Genomic DNA, 11167 nt, shown 5'->3' with positions numbered 1-11167 from the left:
TTCTAAATCTGTGATCCTATAAAACTATGAAGATAGTCATGGCAAAGTCAAGATAAAAATTTTAACATCTACTGGAGGTATCACATGACTTTAAGCTGGGACTGATGTCTTGCCATGAGAGAACATCCAACTATCCAAGATTCTGATTCAGTTCAGTTTTTCTGAAAGACTAAGGATTTCAACCAGAGGCTGGGAAGAGAAGAGAACAAATCTAGATATTTTTATGAGAACTGGGCTCCATTTGTATCTATCATTTAAAAAGAAAAAAACAAACCACTACATCCCCTGGTAGGAATCTTTTTTATTTTCATCTCTTTACAGGTAATACCACCTGGGATGATATTTGCTGTGCATCATTACTGTATTCCTTCAGAGCTGCAGAGAATGCAAAAGGTCATCCCAGGCAAACTGCCCTAGGATCTTTTTTTACAGCAGTACTGGTAGACTTCAGGTTCCCTTATAAGCAAGGGAATTTGGGGAGTTCTAAGTTGGTTTGTTTGGGTTTAAGCAGCTATTTACCAAATAAGACTACAAAGCACAGATGCACACAAAAGGTCTGTCTGCACATGAATTAAACTATCTCATGAAGAATGCAACAGTGGAAAATAGATCTTAAATATACCAATATTCAAAATATTATTCAACCAGAATCCCACTTTTAAAAGATGATTAAATTAACTTTACAAATATTTTAGACGGCACTATAATGATCAATTTCTCTCTCATTTTTTAAAATACACACTGCAAAAATATTTCTACTTTTCCATTCAAATAATACTGTACATAAAAAGCTATCAGATTGCTATAATATACATACACATTCTCCCAGCTGTCTTTTTACTCACCCATATATTTAAACTTTATTCAGGCTTTGGACCTTATTGATCTGGCACTTAAAATAAAAAGGTAGTGTTTGTTTGTTTTAAAGGGGAATGATAGTCTTCCTTAGGGAAATGATTTGTTAGTAAGGCAAAATTATGTCATGAATAGAACAGAAAATGTCTATTACATGATGATGATTGAAAAGTCACCAGGAGCAATTTCTTTTAGGGAAATGGTGACAAACCAAGCTAAGAAATTTTTTGCCATATAAAATTGGCATACTAACTTAGCTTGGTAGCTCCTGTTGCTTTTCAGCAATCTTGGCATTTTAGAATTGTGAGGTTTATAAGCTTGTTAGGAAGCAGATTCTTTAACTGTATTTGAATGATTTGTACTCCACTGGGATGGACATTGGGATGTTATCGCCCTTTAAGATGAGGGCTGGGCAAGACCTGAATTTCCCTGATGTAAATCTGAACTAGTTTTTACTTTGGGTTGATGATATATTTAAAGTAAAGAGTTGCTGATGTCCTAATTTTTTTCCTTTACTTTTTTAGAAAAAAAAATCTCTTCACTCCAGTTCCAGGTTATGGTGCTATCCAACTGTCCCCGTCTACTAAATGAGCTGCCTCAGAGGAATCGTTCCTGCCCCGCTGGATTCTTGACCAGGCAGTTGCAGCAGCACTGTATGATTTGCCACCAGCTACTGTACTTTAAGGGCTCCACGTTGGACTTTGTGATCATCACTTTACAACTGGAAAGGTAGAAAGCACAGGTAGGAATCAAAATCACCCCAGACCAGCTTCTCCAACAGTTGCTCTATGACCATAAAATCCCACCCCACATCCCCAATAATGGCATGCAAGCCTCCTCTGTGTTCTTGAAAATGCTTTTATCACAAAGATGCTACTTCAATCTAATTTTTTTCTCCTTGATCTAGACTGCTCCTCATCCAAGGTGCTAGGAGGCTGGCTAAGGGATTAAAACAGTTCCTTTGTCCTTGGGGTCTCTTGTTTCTCTATTGGTCATAAAGAGTTCATCTTAGATGGAAGAAAGTAGTGGTTAAGGGACTTGCCTCATTCAGAGTAAGGCATTGTCTGATATGGGGTTAGGATTGGAATGTAATTCCTAGATTCTCTTCCCTACCCTCAAGGTTGTGTTTGTGGGAGCTCCAGAATTGGAAGAAGAAATTGAGTCTGAAACTTTTAGATTCCCTTAATTTGATTGTGTTAAGATGAAATATGCACATTAGACTGATGGCCATTTTATCTATTTTGGAGATGAATGTGATTAAAATGGAAGATTAATTGCTTTGGGTTTTTTTTTTTAGTCAAAGATGAAGAAGCTGCCCTAAAATCAGATATGTCCAGTAGCCATGTGAAACCCCTGGTAGGTATATGTTTCCTTTCTGAAAGTAAGATGGTATAACTTTATCTTATAGATCAGCATCTAAAAAGATTTTCTGTCTAGTACCACCTGTATATTTAACTTTCCAGTTTGACTTCTTGCCCGTTTTACAAGTATCTTTTATCATTTCCACAAAGGGTAGAATTCACACCCCTAGAAAACAAACTAAATCTGTTAACTTCCAGTTTTGATGCAGCTCTGAATTCATCAATTTGGGCATTTATGTAATGGAGAATAGAGAAGTCATAAAAAAGTTATTTTACTCTGAAACAAGTTAGAAAATTACTGCTAGGGAAATAGTTATTATCAGGGTTAGTCATTTATAAGGAGGCCAATAAACTACTGAAAATGCCATTCACCTGCCCCCCCCCCCCACAAGAGATCTGGAAAGGTCCTTTAGCTACCTAAATCTCTCTAAGCCCTAGATTTCTCATCTGCAAAATAAGGATAATAGTATCACAGGATTATTAGGAAGATCAAATGAACTGTTGTGTAAAGAAGAGCTTTGCAAACTTGAAATGTGTAAGTAGGTATTATCATTTACATACCTTTTGCTTAGCGTTTTCTTATGAAGAAATTTGAACATAAAGCTAGAAGAAACAAAATCCCACCCAGTCCAGAATAACCACTGCCAGCTACTCTTAATGGCAAAAAATGTCCTTTTAATCAGCATTTTTATCCAGATTTTGAGGGCATCTTTGGGGGTGACACTTCAGCCTTTTGAAGCAGCATCAATACTTTTTGTACTATCTGTAGTCAAACTAGATGGTTATAGAAACACTTTAGTGAAGGACCTGATGATTCCAGGAGTGAGAACTGGGAGTCACCTAAAAAGTCAAACCTTAAATACCTTGGTAAATTTGTTCAAATGGGACCTGATTGCTCTGGCTAGATATGGAGCAACATATCACTTATTTGATAGTGATTTTTTTATCCTCTCTAGTCACTAACACTAGGTTACACATTTTGAATAGGTAATTATGTAATCATTTTTACAAACACAAAATTTTTATGAATATTTTTGCCTTTTTGCTAATTGTGTACTATTCTTTGATTACTTAGCTTGTAACAGTTGTTCTAGTCAACATAAAGGAGCTTTGTTAAAGGATAAATTAACTGTGTGTTGGCAGGATTTGAAGAGTAGCATGTAGCACGCATTTTCCTGAAAGAAAGGAATACTGTTTTTTCTTTTCTTTCCCCTAACCCAGTTGCCTTTCTAAACATTTAATACTGAGGCAGCATTATTTACTTGTTCTCTCTAGGCAATGGTGTTTCCATCTTTGAATAAGTAGTGAATGAATTTCAATCAAATGTTTAGAGACTAGTAAACTTATTGACTGAATTTTCTCCTTAGGTACACAAATATCTTGAATATCTGAACCAGGAGCCATTGTAGTACTTAGGTCATAATTTAATCCTACCTGAAATTGTACCTGAATTGTACCTGAAAAGCATGCAGGGAGTTCCTTGGCATTATTGTTCCTAGCAGTAGGAAGTATGTATTCTAGGGATGGTCAAGTACCTTCTCTCTTTTTCCTCCTTGCTCTTTAGTTTTGTATAAACAAATGTAAGTGCATTACAATTTTTTAAGTTGGTCTGGATGTAAGGTTTATATGATGCTTTTTTTTTAGTCTTACTTCACTCTTTTTAGGAAAACAACTTCCTCAACACATACATTTAGTTAATGAATTCTGGAATATTAGAGCTGCACTGCACCTTTAGGAATTATCTGGTTTAACGTTTTTTTTTATAGATGAGGAAACTGAAGCCTAGAGAGGAGAAGTGACTAGCCAGTTTAAAGCCAGTTAGTAGCAGGGGTATAATAAAAGCCCAAGTCTCCTGATAGCCCAGGTTTCTTTCTAATGTATTATGCAGTTCATTACTAAAAGTCATTGTGTAAACTTTAAGTGTGATGAAATGTTATCTGAAGTGATCCATTATAATGCAAATCAAGGCATATGTATATACATATACATACTCAAATATGTATGTATTCCTCAGATTATATATAGTATATATTTATATAAGTTTATATAAATATGTAAAAGTATAAAAAATTAATATGCATTTTTTTTCTTGCCTAGCTAGACAGATAGATATCCTTCTATCTATCTATCCATCTGGATATCTCACAGCTTGGCAAAGAAAACTAGTAAGACTTTTTTGTTTCCTCTTTTAAAAACTGATTATCTTAAGTCATTACTCATCAAACATTGTTTGGTCTCCAAATATCTCCATTAGAGACTCTGTAGAGATAAAAATCATTTGTGACTTCAGTATTACAGTTTGTTTTCAGAACCTCCCTCCCCTCTGCCCATTTCAATCTCACACAGAACATTATTGTGAAGTTGTTAAACAAATCATTCTTCCATAACTATCTAGGCAATGAAAGTGATATTGTCATCTAGGCCTGTATATCCATGGCCCTCTTGATTTAAGGCCAGTATCCCAATACAGCTGTTACTAAAGAGGAAAAGGTTCAGTCAAAATGTCTTCCTAATTAGAAAGCTCCATGCCTTGACTTTGTAGCTAAATGGTTCTTTGGATGAATTGTCTACATTTTAATAAAATGGGCTCAAAACTCAGTGCTTTGGGAGTGATTTGTCCTATCCTTTTGATGCCTTCAAACATTATTTCCACAAAAGAAGAGTGGAGAGAATTAAATGTTATAACTTTCGCCATGCTAACTATCTTCCATTCTCTTGAATGACCTCATCTTCTGGAGCTCTTGGAACCCTCCTAGGAAGGTTTGATCAGGGAGCTCACATTGGGTAGATCTCAGATGATTCAATTCTTTTGTTAATTTCCTAGCTGGTTTCACTTATCACTGAGGCAGCACTTACTCAAAGCCAACAGATTCGATGAATAAAAGGTCCAATATAGAAATAAGAGTCCTATTTGGGAATGCCCAAAATGGCCAAGATGAATCATCAGAGAAGGGGAACATTTAATGGAATTGACATTGTATGGCACTGGTCACCATCATCAAACATTATAATCCAGATTGATTTCCCAGCTTCATAATTCTCACTGAAACTAAATTGAGAGGAAACTCAATTATGAAACCAACCTAAAAGGGCTGCTGTGTTGCTAACTAAGCCTCAGGAACCAGATGTTCTGAACCTACAAGGATCAGGAAATCTACTCTTGGCCTGCTTGGAATCCCTCAATTGCACACCTTTCCACCATGATAGAGCATTTATTCCCAACTTCTGCTGCCTAACCTTTAATGATTCTTGCAGTTGACTTTTCCCTGACATTCAGTACATGAACCCAAAGACAGGATTGCCAGGAAGAATTAGGCAAAGTTAATTCTCAGGTTGTAAATGAACCCATCATGAGTACAGAACAAAAAGGATGTGGAAGTCTTACAACTTTGTTAGGAAAACATTTTCTGGGAGACCTTATTTGTGAATAGAAAAATGTATTAGCACTTCTCAGATGTTTTTTAAATTTAGTAGGTCTATGCACTGAAAAGGAAGGGTAGCAAGGTCAAATACAGGAAGTAGGTGTCATGGGCCCTTCCCAAAGAGCCTGATCATAAACCACCACACAGATTATAATTTCACACATGTGAAGTTATATAGTTCAGTATTTTGTGTTCATCCCCACCAGTCTCTGAAGCTCTATTTCTTCTATAAAATCCTCCCTGACTACTCCATGGAAGAAACTGGTCTCCCCCTTTTGTACAAATCTATTCTTTTTAATACTTAATAGTGTTTTATAACTTGTTCATTACTTAATGTATGTACATATTCTGGGAAGGCAGGGTCTGTGTTTTATCCTTTGATCTGTCCCATTGGATTTAGTATAGAATTGAGGACATAAGAGATGATCAATCAATACTTGTGGATTGGTTGATGCACTTTACTTCTCCATTCCCCATTTCCTTCCTTTACCAATCAGAGAATCAGGTAAGTGACATCAAGAAATGCTGCAGGAATCCCACATCCTTTTTTGTTCTTGAGTATCCAACACTTGCTGCTTTCACATGGCCAGGCAAGCACACTATTGTCTAAACACAAATGCCACTGCTCTTGGTTTTTATAGCAAATAAGCATATCTGGTAACGCTGTTAGGTTGGAGAAGTTATCGCCAAAAAAAAAAAAAAAAGAGACACACCATAAAACTCAAAAAAAAGTGAAATTTAATAAAAGAAATGAGTACAAGGTAAACAGAAAGGTACAAAAACAATCAAAAAATGAATGTATGAATGAAGCAATTTGGAAAAGCACGTTAATGTTACCCAATAACACTCATAACATTTAATGTAGACTGTCTCATTCATGTTAACACAACAAACACACACTGGAAGTCTGCAAAGTTCAAATCATCCAAAATCATTTTAAATGCAAATTTACTTTACAAAAGCCATGATAGGAATAGCTACGGCAATTTCAAAAAGTAACCTTGTAATGCCAATCAATAGACATATGCAGGTGGAATCCTGGACATCCATTGCCCACAAATGACTCTTTGAAATGGGCAGTCATATGTCCAGAAATAAGAGTCATGTGGATAAGTGTCAACCATAATGATAGATTGTTATAAGACATCAACTCACCTTATGCATCAAGGTCTACTAGTCTTGTTTCAGGCAAAAAACAAACAAACAAATCTCAAAACTCAACAACAAAAACCCAAATACAAATAAGCATAAGAAAATTAATACATGGATAAGTTTATACTGACATGTGTGATTTGCCGAGGAACAGGTAAATAAGGCTAATAAGTCTGAGATTTAAAGTTTCATGAAACAAAGACAGACTACAGGGCACCTCAAAGTTCATTTTTTTTGTCAGAAACATCTGGAATACATGTGCTTATGGGCAACCAATCAGGACAAAAATTATTTATATCTCCAATTCCTTGGATATCCACATTCCAAAGCTCAGTATGGCTGGCCTCACAAGGGCAGTCAGTAGCTGCTGACTGGTCTTCTGGCTCTTTTTCAAATCCCAAGATTCATACCCCCTTTCTATCTAGAATTAAGCACATTATTCTGTTTTCCTACAGAACCTGTCAATGTATTGAACCTACTTTGCAACAAATTGAATTGGATCCAAAACATTAAAGGAAGGATGACAAACCCCATCCCACCATGATTGTCTCTATACAAATTTGCCGTTTTTTCTTGAGGTTTCTACTTTCACAAAAATGTGAATTTAATAAATTCATAAAAATAGCTAACCTCTTCTCTCAGATAATTTGAGAATTTATATATCTGCTTTATCCCAGGGTGAGCTCAGCTCCCAATACATAGATATTGCTACTAAGAACAGATGCAACAAAAGCCAGGCACTGTTCACAACACCTCAGCAACAAATGGAAAACTGTCCTGGTGGGAGCAAGTGAGAACCCAGGAATATGTTCTAGAAATTGTTAAACATTCATCAAGCTGGATGAATGTATGAGGTGGGGGAAGGGGAAAAGGGGAAGGGAAATAAAGAGGAAAGAATAAAGACTTTATTTTTCTTTAGAGAACATCCACTAAAAGTTATGCAATAAACCCACATCTCTGCATTGGCAAAAAACAAAACAAAACAAAAACACCATTGCCCAAACAATAAATGAAAGATTCTTAAGGCACCAAGAAGAAAGGACATTTGTTTCCTTTCAGCATAATAACCAATAGCATGTTTGAGTGCCTTGCTCTTTAGGCTTTTAACCCCAATCTTTCCAATATCTGGCAAACCAAACCGCATTGTCTCCACAATTAGCTGAGAAAAGTCAATGCTGCTGACTTTTGCTATACTGTTTGTGTAAATCAGACATCTTCATAATTTTTCTTCATTTCAGTCAAGAAAATTAAATTATAATTTTAGAAGGAATTTATCAAGAAACTCTTCTAGCTGACAAGTTTCTTCCCTATGAGGAGTAGACCTTATATCTCAAGTGACAACAATCATTTAAAAGACACAGGGTTATTCTTCCATTTGCAGTTAAGTATCACTGGTCACATACTATTATCATCTGCCATTCCATTTACACGAAGGGTAGAAAAGATCCTATTTTATGTATCACTTTTGTCAGTAAAGAAATCCCAAGCACTGTCATAATATGAAGTTTATTACCCATCTCTCTGTGTATATTTTAATAATACATAGAAAAAGCTTAGAGAATTTTAGTGGTTTGTTTTAATGGGAAGTGTGTTATTTGTCAGAAATAATGGGAAGGGATATTACTTGGCTTTATTTGCATCAAGATACAAATTTAGAAGTGTTTAAAAATTCTTAGGAAAGTTAAATTATAATTAGAAAAATTAAAGTAATTCAAGTGAATCTCACAGCACAGCGCATATACCAGACTGGTTACACCTAAGGCAGGCACCTTGTAAGTAGCCATCTCAACCTTGAACAGTTAAATATAACGAGGCTGGGGTCGTGGGGCTTCATTTAAATCGGCACAAACTGCTCCATCAAGAGATGGTGACACTATAAATGGAAGACCAACCACTGGTTCTGAAAAAAATAAACCTTGTCAGTTTCAGTTCCAACATTAGATCCTTTTTGTCTTTGCATAGGGGTTGGGGGCAGCCCGGCCTGCGGGGCTGGACAGGCTGCAGCCCTCATGAGGAGGAGTCAGCCTTTGCTGTAAACACTGGAGTCTGTACTGGCTCTCAGTTTGTCCTCACACCATGTTATGGGAGAAGGATCACAAGGTGGTGGGTAACTCAAGCAACTTAACACATGAAAGTCTAAAGTCCACTCGACATGTATATCTGTATGCGCTTTAACTGAAAAATAAAAATAAACAAAAAAACACATACATTAAAAGATATGCAGAACAAATCAAAGAGAAGCAAAATATGACAAGACAAACAGTGGGGGAAGAGCAGTCAGTTTGGGATTTGTGACAACCAAATAAAAATAGCTTCAATTTGTAACATCCCAGGCTAAGTATCACAATATGGTTGTTGCAAGCAGCTTTGTAAAAATGGATTAATATTTAACAAGCAATCACTACTAACCAAAACCTTTTCATACATTGAAAGCATAGCTTAAGCACTCTTCAGTTCCCCATGAGGAAGAAAGGGATGGCATTTCTCCCAAATGCCTTAGCTATCCCCATACTACTGCTCACCACTGCTTAAACTGACTGAAGCTTTTGCTATGTTCAGTTAACACTTTAAAAAACAAAAACAAAAAAAATCAACCTGGGCTTCAATGTTCCAACTTAAATGAAAAAACAAATTAGCTGAGTAAGCACAGGCATAAAGGGGCAGGAATCAATACAAGCTATTTGTGCCCCCAGAAGTTAGAGTGCTTTCTTTTCCCAACTTTTTCAGAAGGGCTTTGTCACTCAACCTGATCCCACTGGCCCAAGGAATCTTTACCTGTCACTCACCTCAGAAACTGGAATCATGCTAGCTGGGCCAAGCTGCCCATTCCTCCCAGCCCCAGAGCTCAGGGTTTGAACATTTCTGCAGGTTCTGGATGAGGTCATATGCTTTTCTTTTCTATGTAGCCATTAGCCCCACCCCATCTCTTTTTTTAGCAAAGTTTATCCCAGAATCAATACGATTACACCAAGATGGTACCACCCATCCATCCCTCCTCCACTTCCTCTTTCTTAGTCAGAAGTAAAAAAAAGCTTCCTTAAGATTCCTTTGGATACTGCATAAACTATAGTCTACAGAAGAAAATAAGTTTCTTGGAGTAAACAGACAAATTGAGACAAATAGAATGCAAGGACAAAGGCCATCAGAGTAGTGAGCTTCCATGCAAATTAATCAGGAAAAGGCAAGAGGTTCTCCCTCAGAAGGTAACATGTTTTAAATAAATGTTACTCTGAGCAAAAACAGGGTCTTTTTGATCTGTCAAATAAATAAGCAGGTTTATTTGTTCTGTCAAACAACTGTCCCTAAAACTGTTCTCTAAACACCTATAAGGGCAAGGGCAAGATTTGAGTAGTCAAATGGGAGAGAAAGAGAGAGACAGAAAAAAGAGAGATGGGAGAGGAGAGGAAGTGGGAAGGAGAAGAGAGAGAATGCGTTCCTCAAGGGGTAAAGCTCATCCCTGAACACAGATATCTTCTCTAGAGCAACGGGTGCTGTGGGAATGAAACCCTCCCTTCTGGAACAATGTATTGGGCTTCCCTAAACTGTCCTGTTTCTCTGGACCTCACAGATTCTAATCCCAAAGTCCTCTGATTTTTCTTCTTACACCAAGGAGTCCCAAAGGGTAGAAAAGTAATACAAATAAATAATTATTTATTTATAAAGCATGCTAAAGTTTGCAAAGCATTTTGAATAATCTGAGTCTCACCCACAAACTGTGATGGAGATACTACAGTTATAGGCATTATCACCTCCATTTTATAAATGGAAAAAAAAAAGCTCAAAGGGGTAAGTGATTTATCTATGATCACATAACTACAGAGGCAAAGGGAGGATCTAAACCTAAACCTTCTGGAGTTCCAGTCCAGCACTATCCAAAATAACATGTGCCTTCCATGAAAAGTTGTTATTCCAGAGTCAAATAGCAAGTTTATGGTCAATTTGGGAACCTCAAGGGCTCAAACCCCAACCAAAGATGCTCCGCCATGCTGACAGTAGATAGAGGAAGGCACAGGCAGAAATGATTCCTAAACACCCAGGACAAACAACAGTGTTTTAGAATCTGGAAGTAGAAGGATGGCTCTGGGCATCAAAGGAGAAGAGGAGACAAGAAGTGAAAAAGATCACAAGGAAATTCCATTCCTTATTGCTGGAAAATGCATCAAAAGGGATCATTTGAGAGGCATAGTCCTCTGTCTATAACATCAAAGTAGAACCTGAACAATCCTATACAACAACTTTGGGATAGAAAGACTACTAATTATATCAGAATTCCTGATTGGTAGTAACTCCACTAATAGTGCCTCTTCTCTCATTTTCCTTCTCCCCTCAAATATGTGTATCCTCATGAGGTCTATCTTCAATGTGTGCTCTGCCTTC

The 11167-nt window shown here is 36.8% G+C and overlaps 1 protein-coding gene across 12 annotated transcripts in view; it reads right to left on the bottom strand.

Moving 5' to 3' along the window:
- Window positions 1-1351: 1351 nt before the first annotated feature.
- SEPTIN8 (septin 8) overlaps window positions 1352-11167 on the bottom strand; it is a 33438-nt gene continuing 23622 nt past the window's right edge. For 9 of the 12 annotated variants that reach the window (XM_074213257.1, XM_074213252.1, XM_074213261.1 and 6 more), the window contains one exon: window positions 1352-1576. In XM_074213257.1, the coding sequence (XP_074069358.1) occupies window positions 1453-1576 (124 nt within the window). In that variant the 3' untranslated portion in view covers window positions 1352-1452. Of the gene's footprint in view, window positions 1577-6361; window positions 8966-11167 lie in introns of those variants that run through there. The other 3 variants (XM_074213260.1, XM_074213259.1, XM_074213262.1) reach the window with 3 other exon arrangements.

Source organism: Macrotis lagotis, chromosome 1 (assembly GCF_037893015.1).
Source record: "Macrotis lagotis isolate mMagLag1 chromosome 1, bilby.v1.9.chrom.fasta, whole genome shotgun sequence".
NCBI lineage: Eukaryota > Metazoa > Chordata > Mammalia > Peramelemorphia > Peramelidae > Macrotis > Macrotis lagotis.
Note: the sequence above shows the minus strand (reverse complement) of the source record. Positions and strands in the feature narration are given on the sequence as shown.